At 42.8% G+C, this 18,610-nt stretch overlaps 1 protein-coding gene and 1 long non-coding RNA gene across 8 annotated transcripts in view; both read right to left on the bottom strand.

Annotated features, from left to right (window-relative positions):
* Window positions 1-7,638, bottom strand: part of RBM33 (RNA binding motif protein 33) — a 103,806-nt gene extending 96,168 nt beyond the window's left edge. For 5 of the 7 annotated variants that reach the window (XM_030509455.1, XM_030509478.1, XM_030509463.1 and 2 more), the window contains exon 1: window positions 7,279-7,524. In XM_030509455.1, coding sequence (XP_030365315.1) covers window positions 7,279-7,306 — 28 coding nt within the window. In that variant the 5' untranslated portion in view covers window positions 7,307-7,524. Of the gene's footprint in view, window positions 1-7,278 lie in introns of all 7 variants that reach the window. The other 2 variants (XM_030509446.1, XM_030509473.1) reach the window with 1 other exon arrangement.
* Window positions 1,478-2,445, bottom strand: LOC115618188. The gene is made up of 2 exons (XR_003994760.1): window positions 2,212-2,445; window positions 1,478-2,171 (listed from the first exon to the last, which is right to left on the bottom strand). It is a non-coding gene; the product is annotated as an uncharacterized LOC115618188 (long non-coding RNA).
* Window positions 7,639-18,610: the final 10,972 nt, after the last annotated feature.

The following is an 18,610-nucleotide window of genomic DNA, read 5'->3' as shown; positions in this document are numbered from 1 at the left end:
TATGTAATTCCCAGTACTGTGTAGGAGGTGAAGAGAGAAGAAAAAAGGGTGGGAGGAATCCATGAACTTAAGCTTTTTAAGCAGGAAAATGTCCATTGTAGAAGCTGGAAGAGGTTTTGTGTTTCTTCCAGCGGCGTTAGTGCAGCCTAGAAAGGCAGTCATACACAGCAACTGTTGCTAAGAGATGCAATGCAACGGTGTGGCTCCTCCTTTCAATTCAAGGCTCTCATGGCAAACCTTACCAAGATGTGTGTGCATTAGCTGGTTATCAACTGGAAGATTCTAACAGGTGATCACTAAGCACACCAAGCCCCCTGTCTAACTTCCAGGCAGCACTAGAAGGATTAAAAAGAAAAACAAAACCCAACAAAAAAAACCACTAAGCCCTATCATAGAATCATAGAATAGTTGGGGTTAGAAAGGACCTTAAGATCATCCAGTTCCAACCCCCCTGCCATGGGCAGGGACACCTCGCACTAAACCATGTGGCCCAAGGCTCTGTCCAACCTGGCCTTGATGCCAGGGATGGAGCATTCACAACTTCCTTGGGCAATCCATTCCAGTGCTTCACCACCCTCACTGTAAAGAACTTCTTCCTTATATCCAATCTAAACTTCCCCTGTTTAAGTTTGAACCCATTACCCCTTGTCCTACCACTACAGTCCCTAAGGAAGAATCCCTCCCCAGCATCCCTATAGACCCCCTTCAGATACTGGAAGGCTGCTATGAGGTCACCACGCAGCCTTCTCTTCTCCAGGCTGAACAGCCCCAACTCTCTCAGCCTGTCTTCATACGGGAGGTGCTCCAGCCCTCTTATCATCCTCGTGGCCCTCCTCTGGACTCGCTCCAACAGCTCTGTGTCCTTTTTATGTTGAGGACACCAGAACTGTAAACCAATATCAAATACCAAAAAAGCGCTAACTGAATAAGGAAGCAGGACAGGCCAGTTATAGAGGAAAACAAAAGAAATAATCCACCACCACAGCTCCTCCTACCGCAGGAAAATCACCATTATCAAAGTGACAGAGAAGTTGCAGGATGCTGGCTGTTTTGAAAGGCCAGCCTGCCTCGCAAGGCTCTGGCCAGCTGTGAACCAGAAGAATCACAGAATCATAGAACAGTTAAGGTTGGAAAGGACCTTAAGATCATCTAGTTCCAACCCCCCTGCCATGGGCAGGGACACCTCCCACTAGACCAGGTTGCTCAAGGATCTGTTCAACCTGGCCTTGAACACTGCCAGGGATGGAGCATTCACAACTTCCTTGAGCAACTGTTCCAATGCCTCGCCACTCCCACGGTAAAGAATTTCTTCCTTATCTCTAACCTAAATTTCCCCTGCTTAAGTTTGAACTTAAGCAGCACAAAGACAGCCAAACACACTTGATTCTCCACACTAAAGTGTTCCCATTTGCTTTATACTTACCCTGGTGTAGCACCAGTAGTGCTGAAAGTCGCTCTATACAGCTTTTTTTTGTTGTTGTTTTATGATATATACCCAGAACTGCTTAATAAGAACAAATCATCCACGCTAGAAACCCACAAAGTACAAGCCTCATTTCCTCTTTGGCTATGCCGATGGTAGCTTTTAACTCTGTAGATACCCTTTCAATAAAACCTTTGCTAATCATTTTTCTACGTAAAATGGAAGTCCTAAGCTACACAGTTAAGTCTCACAAGTGTAGGAGGTGAATCAGCAGGAACACTGCAGAGCTTTTAACATCTTAAAATGGTACCAACATAGCCTAAAAAGGTAGTCCTACATAGCAACTGTTGCTAAGATCGAGTATTTTACTGCAATGAGATGGCCAAGACTTCTCAACTAGGAAAAACATTTGGTGGTTGCATCATTAGTCTTCCTAGAAACACACTTGCACGCTTTCTGGAACACTAACCACATGCTGTCTCATAAGCCTTAACAGTTCAAAATTTTGTATTTTGCTTCAATATCACACTATCGTGAACATAGAACATACTATTCGTTTCAGGCACTGAAAAAGCATTGAAGATTTCTCCTTATCCAAAACAAGATGGAGATGCCACAATGATCCAATAGTTCAACGGATAAAAATGTATTACACCCTGTTTACCCAACAGGTCTTTTAATAAGTAACTCAGCTACGCTGCTTTTGGGCAGAACAGGTAAAGGAGCTATTAAAAAAAAAAAAAGAAAACTAGAGGAAAGAAGTTATTTACTCCATGAAAAAATAACACTTCTCTGTGCTCAGATTTAATGCTGAACATCAGACCATCTTGATCTATCCCATTCTGTGGTATCACATTTAAAACAACATGACAAGTTGACGGCATTTCAAGCACAAGCCTCCAGATTAAAAACAGCTTACCAGCTTATCTTTATGTAATAGCTTATTTCTACAGAATATTTTTCTTCATATTTTGTTGTAAAAGGTTACAGAACATATAGATATTGTAAAGCCTCAATGTTCTGGAACTGAGTATGTATCATTTAAAAATAGATCTATTTTTCTGCCTGACAGTGAATTGAATTTCAGTATCTCTTGCTATGCAATACAGAAGAATAACACGTTTCATGAGGAACAGTCATGCCTAAAACATAAGCTGGCAATGTAACTGTACTATTAACATCAACTGAATGGAAAGTTCTGGTAACAAATTGCGACAGCATCCAGCAATAAAAACACAAGGTCAACAGGAACTCTTATGCCTGTGATGAAAATCTAAGACATTATGAAGCACACTATGAACCTAGTCCCGTTTATTATAGATACTCAAGCTCTCTACCCATTCTTGAAAAGAAAAAAAAAAAAAAAAAAGTCACATGCACTCCTACTACTGCATTATGCACAAGAACACAAATACACCACACTCAAATGCAGTTTAGTGTATCTGTTCAGGAACAGACATCATAGGGCCTTTATATTGGTAAACAGTCACAGAAGCCTTAAGTATTTATAACAATGCGACGACTGCTTAACATGTTCCCCAACTAGTGTATTTCATGTTTTCTTTCCGAATTACTCTATAGAGTTTAACTTCCTCAAACAAATAAAGTAGAAAAAATAATTTCTGCACAAGTTATTTTTACCTTCTCAAAACCAATTTTTTTAGAGACTTTGTTATGATGCAAAGCAAGCCACTAACAATAAGCAAGAACAGAACTAATTACGATATGCTGCCTGAAACCACCAAAAAAAAAAAAAAAAAAAAAAGCCTCCAAAGTCTGCTTGGTTTTGAAAACATATTTGCTTTGGAAAAACATTTTAAAAGTGCCATAGTCCTTGCCTCACAAATGCTGAACGGTGAATGATGGCCAAGAGCTTAAATGAAATCCACATGAACTCAGCTCCCAAATGGCTTTGGACACTGATGACAAACTGCAACTCTCCAGAAACTCTCCAGCATCTTTCACAGTCACCAAAAGTTACAGTTAAAACAGAGGCTGCCTTGCAGCAGAATATAACACAGGACCAAACACATTACTTGGAGGTTTTCTGGCCAAGTCACTAACAACCATCTTAAATTATTCTGGAGAACAAGTTCTATGTGACCTAAAATCTGAGGTTTAGTATTTGATACAATAAAGCATGGTTTGGCTTTTGTAAACACAAGTGATACTAAGACTATGTTTAATTTAGATGACCTGAGAGAACATTCAGAATAACGTGACTTTCAGTCAAAGCTTGTCAAAGCAGCATAAAGAGATTAAAAATTGTTATGTTTTAAAGCAAATGTGCCTGCCACAAGCTCATTCAAGCAGTAATGGTTTCTGGCACTAGTCCTTAGCTGGTACATTAGCCTATGACCATATATTTTTATTTCATGAATTGTAAACTCTATAGACCTTTGACACTTAAAGGAGTTTTACTGCAGTATGTGCACACTAAGTTATAGTGACCAACTACACCAGCCCACCTAACAAAACAGGATGCAATACCCAGAGAGACCAAAATATAGCCAGCAGTCCACACACTTTCACCTAGGCACAAATGCGGAATATACTTCCGGTCCATGTATGCTACTGCTGAATAGCCTGAAGCACAACAAATTCAACTGAATTTGTCACACTGGAAAGTTTTTAGTACATCTGTCAATTGGATAGTGACCAACAACACAGAGAAAGGTGCTTGCTGTGCTAGCTGTATAAGCTTTTCCAATTTTTTATCAACAGCTTCACAAGAGGTTTTTAAAGCCACTACATTGCTGAAAGCACGACAGCAGCCCTTAGATTAGTTAAAATTAAACTGATGACAGCGTAAGTTCAAGCTGGAGGAATAACGTAACAGGCTCTAAGGTAGAGAAACACCCATTCAGCTACTCTTGGTACAGGACCTCTGGCAGGAATAGGGGTAGACACGTACAGACAGAGCCCTCTTCAGCTCCTCCTCCGCCCCAGTCATGATTCATACCCCAAGAATATCTACACTAAAAGTCTCGTAGACCAATGAAGTTGATCAGCAGTTATTTAATGTGAAAGGAAGAAAACTTACAAATAGCTTTCCCTTACTTCAGTATGGAAAGCAAGATACGTGTTCCTTGCTTTGTTTTAGTAATGGTTTGTTGTTTACCCTGTAACCATCTCTCCCTAATGAGATTAAAATCTAGCTGTAATCTGATTGCAGTAAACACCAAGAAAAAAATGCCAGCATCCACACGACAAAGTCGTTACATTACACTATAAGTAGATGATCACTAAATCACAGAACAGCCCAGGTTGGAAGGGACCTTGAAAGACCATCTGGTCCAACCTTTTGCTGGACAGGAAGCCTAGGTGAAATAATTTATCTAGCACCCTTGCCCAATCGCATCTTGAAAACCTCCAGCGATGGAGGTTTTTCCAGTGACTGACTGTTCTCAATGTAAAAATAAAATTAAAAAAAGTATTTCTTTTATCAAGTGAAGCCTCTCCTGGTGCAAATTGTAGCCACTGCCCCTTGTCTTCTCCATGTGGCTCCTTTTGAATACAAGGCTTCCTTTCTCTTTACAGCCACCCTTTAAGTAAGATTATGTTACTCAATATTCAACATGTTTGCTCTGGCTCTGTTTTTATACGAAAGTTTGAATCCAAGTTTGGGAACCACTGTCTTAACCGTACCAATAGACTAAGGAGCAACTATAAGCTCTTAAAGTCCCTCATCATCACTAGCACACCCACCATGAACTTCTATGCTTCGATACAGCCATTCTAGAATTAGAAACAAACTGAATCAGGCTGCACAGCAAAGGAATTTGTGAAGTAACATGAAGCTGTGAATCACTCCCAGAGACCACCACCTGAAAACCTTCCAGTTTATGTTTGTGAAACCTATTGCCAGAAGAGCCTTTACCTTCACTCTTAGAAAGCTTAGCTGCACCAACAGGTGGTCACAAAAGTATATACAAATACTTCATTCTTATGAATCAAGCCTCCTGTATTTCCCAAGAGCCTAAAAACTTGTAAACAAACAGTGAGTCCACACAAGCTGTCCAATAGACAAATGACCTTCCTTCCATCAAATATATTTAAATGTTCGGCCAACACAGCCATTTCATGTTTCATTTTTCAGCCATGCAACATACCCTTACAAAAGATTTAAACTTTAGTCTGCATCTTCAAAGCCAAAACTTCCTTGTGTTACCCTGCAATGTTATCAAATTAACACCCTATTTATTTTTCCAAGACCTATTTTGTACTACTTTACCAATTATTAGAGCCCTAAGAAAAAAAAAAAAAAACCCCAACAAAACAAAAACCACCACACCAAAACAAGGTGCTGTTATCTCCATATTTTAAGGTCTTTCCCTCTCCCCCAAAAAATAAAAAAACCTAAATCCTACAGTTAAAACCTTAACTGATCAAAAACATTTAAGCCAAATAGGCACTTACTCCTGGGCTTCTTTCCCATGTTAGTACTATCGACTTTGGATAGCAGTCCCTTTCCAAAGAGAGTTCCATATACCGCTCCTGTAAGTTCTATGCTTTTTCTATTGAGTCTTAGAAACGTATCTAACAACTTCAACCAGGAATTTTCCTTGACTAGTCATATGGCCATAAGTGTGTGACACCTCTGGGTTTCTTCATTAAGGCAAGCGCTGCACAGCGATCATCTAGACTAAACAAACACTGTTTATATGGGACAAGGATTGTATTTATAATTTGCCACCATTTATTGATAAGCACAGTGTTAATGCTGAACAAACAACTGCTTGTGCCCACTTAGTACAAAGGGATCCTAACTCATGGGTAGACACAAACACTCCTCCACAACAAAAAAAAAAAAATAGTCTTGAAACTGCAGTTTGACCACTTGGGTGAAGGCTGTTTGCCGCATACACCTTTGTACATGAAAGCACATTCAGTCACCTTGCAGCAGTTTTAAACACAAGAACCAAAAGGACTCAGAAGTAACACTTTATTTAAATTACTCTGTCCTTATAACACTAAAACAAAAACAAACCTCCCAGAGATAGACCATGCACACAAACTTTGCTTCCACATCACATATAACTGATCTGAACCACAGGAACTAGCAGCAAGGTTTTTGTAAAATAACTTCAACATTGTAATATATTTAACACCATTGAAACAATGCCCAAGATATTAAAATGTTTACCGTTTTATCCATCAATGCTGGCCTTCCTAACCTTCTTCCCAAACATAACTCCTAAACTTGAGAATTTCTTTGTAATATTTACCTTTGGTAGGGAGTTTAATTTTGTTTATGTACATTGTAACCAATTAAGCTAACAATGCAAGCAGTCTGACCACTTAGCTGAGTGATCACAAGGGTAAGCCATGCTCTTCTTCATTACACCTACTTACAGAAAAAAAACAAGACTAAAATCAACACACTTTGGTACAAACAAGGGCAAACGGATCAACTGAGAAGTCTGACCAGTCTATCAAAACTGTTACTCCTAGCGAAAGCAAGGCCCATAGCAACAGGGGCCCTGCCCCGGCCAAGGGAACACAAGAGTTCCCATAAGCGCACGACGCCGACTCCCACTACCCAGAGCGGAGCGCCTGGGGCCTTGCGGTGCCTGCGGAGCTCCCGCTCCCCCGCGGCAGCGCGGGGCCCACCCGATCCGCGCCCCGCCGGCACAACCGGCCGCGCCCGCCCAGGCGGGAGGCCCAGAGGTGGCGGGGGGCAGTGGCGCCACCGCCCCAGGAAGGCCCCGCAGCCCACGGCTCCCTCAGCGCCGCAGCCGCTCCGCCCCCGGCCAGGCCCCGCGCCGCGGCTCTAGCCGGCCCCGCTCCCACAGGGAGGCCCCCCCAGGGCCCTGAGCACCCCCGGCGTAGCCCTGCAGGGCCGCGACACCCACCTGCGCCTCCTCCCAGGGCGGCAGCCATGGCTCTTCGCCTTGCCCAGGCGACGGCGGCGGCTCCCTGCGGCGACCCCGTGCCGCCTGCAGGAGAGGCGGGGCGCGGGGGAACGAGGAATGGGGGGCGGCTCGGATTCAGCGCCCGGCGGTTCCCCCTCCCGCCGCCCCTCCGCACGCACCCACCACGGGAGAACAACAAACTACCACAACATGGCGGCCGCCGCCACCACCGTCGCTGTCGCCGCCGCCCCCGCGCTGCATCATGGGATGGCGGAGGACCGGTCCCTCCCTCGCGGGGAGGGCGGGCAGCGGGCGCCGCTGGTTGGCTGGACAGGGCCCAGGCGCTCCTTGCGCCGCCACAGTCAGAGCCCTCCGCGCGTGCGCCGAGCCGCCTCCTCCCGGCGGCGCCGGCCGGCCGGGCTGGGCGGGAGTGCGCGTGCGCCACGGCGGAGGGGTGGGCACGCGCAGGCGCGCGGGGCGCCGGGGTTGGGGGGGGTGCTGTGTTGTGTGGGTCCGCAGCGGCAGCCGGGCCGGGGCAGCGCCGCCGGCCCCTCGGGCCTTGGGTCTGCGGGTTGCACAGCGGCTTTCGGGAGGGGCCGCGGAACCGCGCCCCAGGGCTTCCGCACCGTGCCCACGGTGCTTGCGGGCAGGCCCTGCTGGCCCGGGCCTAACTCCTCCTCTCTCACAGGGGAGCAGGCCCGCCGGCCCTCAGGGAGGCTGCTGGCCGCGGTGCCTTTGCCTCGCCGGGATCAGTAGCGGGGAGTGGGAACGGGGGAAAGTGGCAGCTTGTCAGCGCTCGCACACCGCCCTGGCAGGGATGTGTGGATGTCTCTTGCCGAAGTGGGCCGCTCGCAGCACCCCCAAAATGCCCGGCTCACACTGGGCGCCACTGAGGCTTCACTAGGTCATGGGGCCAGCTTGTGTCCCTAAGTTGAGCTGCTGCTTGTGTTGGGAAGAACCCCCATGAGTTACTGGGGTTAAAACACGCTGTGAAAAGGACAATTTGGGCTATGTTAAGGGCATGTGGTGGTCCATCATTTAAGGATTGAGCATGCAGGGAAGTTAGCACTTGTGCAAACTAAACTAAGAGTTCAGGCCATGTAGTTCTTGCTTCAGTCAGCCTGGGTACATACTTCACAGGCACAGTTTTGTAACATCCTAAATCTAGTTTCACTGCAAGCTGGAAGTCGTTTTCTGCTGTCGCTTTCTTTAAACATCCCTCCTGGCTGCCTGGCAAAGTGCTGCCCTTCTTTTCAAAGGACCCAGTGGTTGTGTGGCTTTAGAGTAGCTCAGTTTGGATCACTGATCCCACAGAACAGTAGTTCGCCAAAAAGAGTTTTCCTTTCAAGTTTCCTTCCCACCTTTTAAAGGAGAAATTGGAACTTCAGCATTCTGCACAGACCAGGTCAAACACAGAATAAAATTGTGCCTTGATATAAAACAAACTTTTAGGTTACACTACTTGCAAAGAAGCCAAATCTGATCTAAAACAGTTTAATGGAGCCTACTATAACAAGACTAGTTGAAGTAAATGGCAAAACTTTCCCAGGTGGACAAGTCCTCATGGAAATAATTAACGATGTTAATATTTAAATTATCGGTGTTACCTGATTAAACCCTTGCTATGAGAATAGGGAAGTTCTCATGTCACTTTGTTCTGGGCTCTCTGCAGACTTACCTCATTTGGTCTCATTTTTTAGGTTTTCTGTACAACTAGACATTTATTCTTTACATATTCCTATAAATTCACAGCCGAATTCTGACTTCAGTTTAGGAAACAGACCATCAGTAGGCAATGCTTGCTGATAGTTTAACACACAGTCTTCCAGTCCTGCCCTGGTTGCCTGACATGGAGGCAGTGAGATGAATGCTGCTACTGTCAATGGTAAAAAACCATGATGATTGAGTGGGGCCAGGATTTCAGCCATCGCTCCTTGGTGTTGATCTTTATTTTGGTTAGCAGGTTTGCAACACAAGAGCATTTCCTGTCAAGGGAGGCAGTTTTCTGAACCCTCTAAAGTCTGGGCGGAGGAGAAGGGGGGGGGGGGGCAAGGCTCAGCCACTTTCAGCAGCAGCCTGTTACAATTCACAGCTCTCTTGTTATAATTCTTTGCATCTCTTCTGTTTGAGGCTGGGAAATTACGTGTGAAACATAAGCACTATTCACAGTGAGCGTTTCTGTGGCATTCAGATATGTAGAAGAGTGTATTTTTGCTCATTGTAATAGCTGATTTGATTTCCATGACTGACAATCCAAACATAAATCAGGTTACCATTTGCTTAGCACACTAATCCAATATTAAAGAAGAATAGCAGGATAGTTCACTGTTACTCTGTTAATATACAGACCCTTTAGGCATTTCTTCTGGTACAAAAAAGTGACCATTCCCAAATGTCTGAACTTCAGCAGGTGTGGAACAGGGACCTAAACTACAGTGACAGACAGGTGTAGTCACTCTATTTGCCTTCACTCAGGACTTTCACTGAGTTTTGAAATTCCAAGAACTGTAGCTGCTCTGGATCTGTATAAAAATCTCTGATACTACCTAACCTGTGCTATAAAATTCACCTGTGCTTGCGTCTTTTCTGTGCATGGGGGTTAACATACTTGCTGCGTCTGGAATCCATGAATTAATATGACTTTATGTGAACTAGTCATCATCAATTTGTTAAATACTTTTGGAAGTTTTGCATAAATAATTTATTTGCCATATGTCTTCCAAAGCAAATCCAGTTGCAGTTGGGAATGCAACAGATTGCCTTGCAAGGAGATTAAGTAAATAACTGAGCCAGAACTCAAGAAACCTTTAATCCTGGTTCTGCACTCGCTTGCTGCATTACTAGGGCAGGTTGCCTTGCATCTGCTGCTTCAGATTTCCCTCTAAGCTAGGGAGAATAATGTTAAACAACTCCCCCCCCCCCCCCCCCGATGATTTTAAACCTTTCAGTAAAGATTATTGTGTCCTGACCTCTACATTAAGCTTCTTGAATGGCAGTAGTCATTGTCAGTTTTATTTACACTGGTTTTGGATGTTAAAATTTTTTCATAGAAATACTTAGCAACTTAGTTTTGGAACAGGCACATGCATTTTTTATCTGTTTTGGTTTGGTCTTATTTTGGTTTTTATTTAAATTATTACTTATTTTTGCATGCACACTCAGATGGTTAGAAATCACCAGTCAGAAATCCAGTAAAGCAGGCTTCCACGTTTAATTCCATTAAACCCCTAGAATTAATACAAAGGTATTAAGAACAGTGTTATCAACAGCAAGTGGCTCCTAATTCCCTACAGAAAATATACTTCTGGCTTATTTTTTAACCACGGTTGCCTCTTTGTGAGCTTTCACTCTGGTCTGGCAAAACCAGACTTGAGTTTTCATAGTATGCAGGCTGGCGAGATGGGTGCTCAGGTTGTGGGTTTGGCTTATAACCTTCTTGTGGTGAACCTCTGAAAGTGACGTCTAACTCCAAGGCACCATCTTCCATTCAAAGTTAAGCCTGTCTTTGGACGAGTTCCTCCAAATTGGACACTAAACAGGTCTTGGGTTATTTCAGCAACATCCTGTGATGCAGCAAATGTTCTGTTACACCTGACTGGAAATTCTGAATTTAAAGTGTACGCATGAGTAGAGAAAAAGCAAATTCACTGTCTTGTAAGTGCCACTGGGCCTGATCTGTGACCTGTTGGCAACAGCAGCAGTACCTTTTAAAAGGTATACACAGGTGAAATATGCTTTCTCTTTGAGCATATTCCCCAGAAGGGCAAAGGAGAGTAGGAAATGGGAAAGACTCTAAGAACTACTAAATAGCTTACTTAAGGCAAGGGAACAGTATGAGGTTAAAACAACTAAAATATACGAAAAAGACTGTTGTGATAAACTTTGAGCATAAAGCATTCTGAGTGTGTTACAGCCTCTGGACTAACTGTTACAGCCTCTGGACTTTCAGAGCTGCAGGCAGTGTTCCTGTGTATCAGATTTTCTTACTGCTGTAGTTATTCTTTCTGTTTCCTCCCCCATTCTTGTTACTTATTTCTCCACTTATTGCAGCTTACCTGCCTTGTTGTCTGCAATCCACTTGATGCATCTTATTTCAGCTGTAATTTCTTCAGAGCAACGTGACCTAGGGACCCCTGAAACAGCTGCTAGGGTGGAGAATAGGAGAGCTTGTGTGCTGAGAAATGGTCTCAACAAGCAATGTGTCTGTCAAGTGTGTTATTAATGTGTCACATGTGGAGTCCCTAGAAGGCTGGTCACCCACCACAGATCAGAATCTCAACAGAACACATACAGTTTTGAAGCATAGTGTGACATATATAGATCATTACTAGCTCTTAACTGGCTGCTGGGAGGTTTGGGCTGTAGCTTGGGTTCTGAACTAAGAGCAGCATGCAGAAACTTGGGTATTTGTGCTGGACCCCAGTGTTTGCAATATATTTTAGGGATCTAAAGGAAGGAAATCAATAAACGCCAGAAGAATCCAAGTGTTAAACATGGGGTTTATTACATTACAAAATATTGCATTGCAAAAATTTACAGCATTTTATTAATTTTTTTTCAGTCTGGATACTGGAAGTCTTGGTGACTAAGCTTTGCTTTGTTTCATCAGGATGCACATCTGGTGTCAGTGGCAGCAAGGGAATTGGGGCAAAGCTGACAAATGTGAGGCCGTCCTTGCTTTCAAGAATGACTCAGAATATAGTGGAAAATGTCTAAGATGCCTCATTCTAAGGCAAAGAGAATGGTACCCCGTGATAAACAGATCAAAGTAAGTAAAAGTTAGGAATGTTTACCAAGGTTTTCTGACAAGGAGCCAATGTACGGCATCATTGGCCTTGCCCAAATGCCAAGTTTTGGGAAGGTCTTGCTTTCTCTGGACACAGGCCAGGCTGACCCCTTCCGCTCTGTAAAGAGCAGAAGGACATTTGATGGCTCTAGGCAAACCTCAGAGCATCACAAGCAGCTTCTGTGGCCCAGATTCTTGTGGCACATACCTGTGAGCAAAGCCCAGTTCTCTGTGGAGCCCCACTGAACGTAGAGACATTGTGCACAGGTTCTAAATGTCAGCTTTCATACATGAACTTCCAGATCAGAGCTTATGTTCCTAAGAACTCCTTGTACCAGAAGGCTATAATCCTGTTAAAAGCCTCTGGGAACTACTGAAATGCAAATAATAGTAGCAATAATTAGCTCTGCTTTAATTGATACTGTGTATTCCTCAAATGTCAGTGAAAATTTACTTTGCTAAGCCAACAACTTCTCCCCTGGCACTCTGCTGGCTTTACCAGAATTACATGAGGGGTGAATTTGGATCATTGTAGGTTCCTGGCATAAATTATCAGCTGTTGATTCCCTGCCCTTTAGAACTTGGCAAGCATACAGGAAGAGTTTGCCAGACATGCAAGAACTAGGTCTATGCATTTATGGGGAAATCCTTCGGGACTATGCACAGAAAGGAGTACAATTTGCTAGAAGTACCCAGCTGTGAAATCCAAGAACTGCACACAGCTCTAGCAACTTAGAGCGTATTTAGCCTGGCCTCAATACTGGTGGTTTCTGGAAGCAGTTTTTTATGAAAGCTTTATGAAAGCATGAACGTGATTGTAACAGACCCTATAAATGTGTGGAAATGCTAAATTTACAGAATAGCCCTAACAGGGAGGATTTTGGTTGGCATGATTTAGGTAATTTTATGCTTACTCCTGTTTATCCCAGTGGCCAGGAGTTGTCTCTGCTTAACATTGACAGTGTAGTTCTGAGCATATCACTGGCATAAATAAGTAAAGATAGCACCCTTCAAAGCAATTGGCATCTTCAGTGTGAACAAGATCTGCATCCAGACCTTTCATCTTAATGAGCACCCAAGAATCTTGATGCCCCATCCTTCGTGGACAAACATCTGTGCCATAGGACTGCTACAGCATGCTCATACTCCTCAGGGGTTCTTTCTAAGGGAAAGAGAAATGTTCCTTAGCTCTAGTCCCTTAGCTCTAGTTGGCTAAAAGTTAGATGCCTAACCTAACCTAACCTCCTCTGTTTATTTACATTGGATGGGCTGAATGGCAGTTCTGAGCTGTGGGAGACCTGTCTTGATTAAAGTGAAGGGGAATAAATCCCAACCATAGAGTCTCTATTTTGATAGAGCTGAATAAGGTTAGAGCCAGTAGCAGATCTCAGGTCTAAAATTTTCCACATTTAGCAGAAAAAGCGTCCTGGCTTGTAGAGATTCAGTACGTATTGCAATATCAAGTAATAGGTAATGGGTTTAGGCTATAATGGAGTCCTTCAGAGACTTGGAGATACAATGCACCCAATTTTATGGATTATCCATATTATTATTATTATTATGATGTACAAAAATGTTGTCGCTCACCAAACTCAGGAACAGATTACTCTAGCACATTACCTATAAGCCAGTTAGTGAAATGAAGCATTGCAATTATTAGACTTCTTTATGCAAATATGTTTGTGTGGAAAAGAGAATCATTTGAACTGGGTTTAGTATTCAGGAAGACCTTGCCAGGATGATACCTGGTGATAGTTGCTATAGCTATTATTGATCGGTTTCCTTTTTCTCCCGGATATGTGTGGGTGTAAATGCAATGAGTGATGTGAACTGTAATGAGTAAAAGGATGGTCAGGATTTAGACCTTATCATGTGTTTTTTTCAGTAGCTGTATTTGTTCTACAGGTTTCACAACACCGTCTAGCATTAACTTTGGTTATGCTATTTTTCCATTACAGTGATTCACAGCATCAGTATTTTATTTGGGCCAAAATCCGCAAATCTTTCACATTCAACTGAATTCCTTACAAGGAAGGCTGACAGAATTAGGCCCTACATATCAAATCAGTTTCATCTGGGGACCTTAGTTTATCTGGTCAATCCAACAGATTTATTTATCACAGCCCGTCCTTGCTAAGCTGCGCACCTTTTCTGTAATGAGTTCCTTGCAGCCCAGGAGCAGGTTATGGAACATGAGCCATTACATCGTGCTGTGGTACAGGGAACCGATAGAGATGCATTATCCAACGCAGCCACGATTTGAAGTGCTATCTTGTGTAACAAATTATTGACTTCATTGTACATAGTACTAGGATTTAATTAAGCGATAAGGCCCATCATAGTGGTCCTTTGTCTAGCAGATAAGGATTTACCAAGCTTACCCAAGAGGTCTTTATCTGAAAGATAAGGAAAAGGTACATAAGGTGCCTTCTCCTGTTTTTAAATTGTTAACTGAAAAGACCTTATTTTTTAAGTTCTAGGTTGTTGTCTTTTCTTCATGGCTTAGTATTAAAGATTCAGATGGACTTTTATAAGGGAGGTTGTAACAGGGAAGAATGGTACCAGTGGCCTTCACTGGTGAAATTAATAGGATTTATATAGTTTTTATTCACAATGCACGAGCTTTCAGCTTAAATGGAAATTTAGCTTCTGATCTGCAGGAGATCCTCCAGTGACTCCATGATGCCATGGCCATAGAACAGATTCGTTTGTTTCTGATTTCAGAGGGCTACAATTGTTATTATGTTGTAAAGCTTAGAAAAAATTTGGATTACACACCAGAAGAAAATGAGAGATACACATAATTTCAAGACAGTTCTTCTAATGACTCTGTTGTCCACTAAGCTAAATGATGCCAAAATCTCTGGTCCTTTACCTGCATGATGTGAAGACATGTAAGCAGAACACATATAAAGAAATTATGGCTAATGCAAAGACTTGGAGTTAAAATAAGATTAACACACTGGAAAACATGAAATAATGCTAATGCTCAGTGGGGAAGAACACAGAGGAAATTACAGAGAAAGGAGAGAAGATCATGTTTTTTTATGAAAAAGGCATATAAGGGCTACTGTGTGGTCAAAACCAGGACAGGATCTTTGGATTTAGCAGATTTAATCCCTTATGTTATGGGATTTTAATATTTTTTAATAGAATCCTTTCATACAGGTCCAAGCTTCTTTTAGAAGTAGCTAGGCTGTTGCCTCCCCTCCCTTAGAGGAAGGCTGTTGTGCAACATCCTTATGCTAATAATTACCTGAGATCTTCCAGTTTACAGTGTGACTCTACCTGTATCGTGGCCAGTCCATACTTGTTTGGTCTTATATGCTGATACTATCACTTATAAGTAACATTTCTTTCTTCCCAGTGTTTTTCCTTTCCTTCCCTGTGTAAGCCCAGACAGCAGTCAGCCTTTACCGCACTATGTAAACCGAGACCCCCTTTGGACTGTTCTGCCCTTGCAGGTCCAGAAGCGACAATCACAAACTGACTCCATATCCCTTTGGGGATCAGGGGCATATCACTCACTGTTTGTTCCACCTCAAGTTGCTCTGTGTGTGCTCTGTGAAATCGTCCTGAATTTCCAGGCATCCAAGAACCTAAGTTGCGAGATACTGGAAATCCAGTAGGTTGCTGCCCAAAGCAGTTGTCTACCACATAAATTGATAGTGTTGGCAGCTCTGCTTGTGAAAGACTCCCTGTTCCCCAGATTGTATTAATCATCCTGCTCTGCACCTGTTTCAGCTTGAATTCTTCATGCTTGAACAGGGGCAGTAAAGCAGGGTCTGAAGGGATCAGATTGTATTAGAAGTGCTTGGAGCAATTCAAGCCAGGACTGAGTAGCAATTATAATGAGGGATACCCTCCAGGTTACACAAGAGGCAAATTGCCTCGGCAGTGAGTGGAAGTTTGTAGTGCTGTTCCAAGCCTGTTTGTTCAATAACCAGGGGATTTCATTTCCATTGTTGACAATCTGACACCTTTTATGGGCAATTGATTTACTTTTTTTAAAAAGTAGCTGGCACAGAAGCAGTAAGTGAGTGGAAAGGTGTGAATTAAAATGTGTACACAGCTAAAGACAATCACTCAGATATTTGCTTAGACCTGAAATCCCAGCTGTGAAGCTGGGATTATTCTCTTGCTCCAACTACCCTTTGGTAATTGCCTTGTGAGCAATTTTTCTGCTGTGTCTTTTTATTTATTTATTTGCAACTTTGAAAATTGGTTGAGCTTTCTGCCTCAGAGAAACAGTCCATCACCTTAATGTACCCCATATAGAGTTCCCTCACCTTGGTGTAGCTTCTAATGCCTGCAAGCCTTTGGAATGGGTCTCTGATGGCTCATCCTCCGGAGAAGCCAAAAGAGCTGCATCTGCTGGCTTCAGTAAAATAACTTTCCCACCACATACTTCATGTTTATTTCACTCAGAAAAAGATTTTACTTGAGTGCTGCTAGCAGGCACTCTGCTGTCCTTCCCTGACAACTGGGGAACAAACCCCCTTCACTTACACATATTTCAACATGAAATTATTTTGCTTTGTACATCTGAATGGTATCTTATAAAAAGGGATTTTTCTTCCTTCTAATCACACTCTGGTGCGAGCTGCCCCAATCAGCAATGTGTGCTCCCTTGCTCGCTCTGTGTAGTTGTTCCATTAAAGTAGTGTGAAAGCTACAACTGTGTGTCCACTGTCATTCTGTATTAAAAGTCAGGGGTAAGGTAATGATATGCAAGCTTGATCCTTCTGTAATACTTTCCTTGGAAGTACAGTTCTGCCATTTCTGCTGTCAGCCTGCATTTAGAGCACAGAGAGTGCTGCATGACTTGAAAGCAGCAGTAGACAACTCCCAGTCTAAGCCTTAGACGTTTACATATTTATGCTCACTTCAGCGGAGTAAATATGCTATGAATAAATCCTATTATGTTTGAAACTGTACTTGCAGTATAATAAAAACACACAGTGCAGTGGTGCAGTCGGGTTTTCTTTCAATGTCAATATGGGCATATATTTACTAAATTGTTTACTGTTAACATGGTATTCAGCTTCCAGCAGCTGTTGGAATACTTTGTATAATATGAGAAAATAATGAAGGAAAACTCCTTTAGCCTTTAAATAAGAATTGAATTAAAAACGCTGGCTACAAGTAAAATAGTTCTGTAGGAAATGGCCAGTCCATAAGGGGTGACTCTACAGCTGTTACTTTTGTTATTATTGCTTTTGATCTTGTGTGCGTCTGAATATGCCGTCTAATGTGAGTGACTTTTTCAAAGGACATTGCCAGGTATTGCTTATACAATGCTGTGGTGTTGCACATGTCACAACTGTATGTTGGTGCTGCATTCTAGGGAAGAGATTGTTTGACACCTGCCAAAATTTCTTGGAGTTTCCTTACTGGAAAAGTAGATAGCTGATGCTTGGGTTTACGTGGTCCCCTCAGCAGTTACTTCATCATTATGCTTTGAGATCGCTATGAGAAGAGAAACAGTGCTTTCTTGTCTCAAAAATCCCAGCCAGAACACCTGGTTTCCATTCTGGGTTGTGCTACCAACCTTTTCTGTAACCTTCCTCAAGACACACCACCTTTCTCTGCTTTCATTTCCTTCCCATCCTTTTCCGTGCGTATGTTATGAACTCTTCACGATATTGTTATCCAAAGGAATTTTAAACACTTTCATTATTTCAGAGCAACATCTTTTTTTATGTGCAAGCCTTTAGCACCAGCCGTACAACATATCACCCAGAGGAGTCCAGAAGAAACCAAGAGGTTGTTCACTGTAAGAGGCTCAGTATAAGACTCCATGTTGCTGTGGATGTCTCTGTGCTTTCACAGCTTGACCCGTGGAGTATTTTACAGTATCTGTCTAGGCTCAAGCTTTCACTTCTTCAGAGATTACCTGTACTGCAGAGGGAACTTCGAGGCTAAGAAGCTCAAAGGAGCTGAAAGTGTGACAGTTCTGTGTATGTCCTCCCACTATGGGGTGTGAGGAGTGTCTTATGGAGAACCTAAACAAGGGAAAATATGCTTACAAGACTTGTGAAGTAAGGAAAGATGAAAAATGAAAAAAAGGTACAGACCTTAAAATACTGTAAAAAGAAGACAGAGCTCCAGCTAAGCACAACAGAACTCAAACCATAGATAATCATGTCAGGTTATTGATGATAATTCAAGCTTTGCTGGACACACGGATTTGGGCTGAATCCAGTACCATCTACTTGACAGAGGAAAGATCAGAATATTAATCAAATGCTTTTATATTTGCCATTGAGACCAAAATGTTTTTCGCTTTGAGGGAAGAATAAAAAAAGCCAAAAACCCTCCAAAAGGCACTTGATGCTCACTTTTCAGACCAAGTATTATCTGTGAAATTTCCAGATGGAATACTTTATACGAAAGACAAATTTTAATAGGCATTTGAAGGAAGAAGTTTGTGTTAATACAGTCTGCAGCCTTAAAAGGCAGAGGACTGTTTGTTGAGCGTGTGCTGGGTAGAAAAAGAGTTGCTGTGACCTGTGCTTACCCCAGAACACTTTTACGCAATGCCGA

This window comes from Strigops habroptila, chromosome 1 (genome assembly GCF_004027225.2).
Source record: "Strigops habroptila isolate Jane chromosome 1, bStrHab1.2.pri, whole genome shotgun sequence".
Taxonomy (NCBI): Eukaryota; Metazoa; Chordata; class Aves; order Psittaciformes; family Psittacidae; genus Strigops; species Strigops habroptila.
This window is presented reverse-complemented; position numbering and strand designations above follow the sequence as displayed.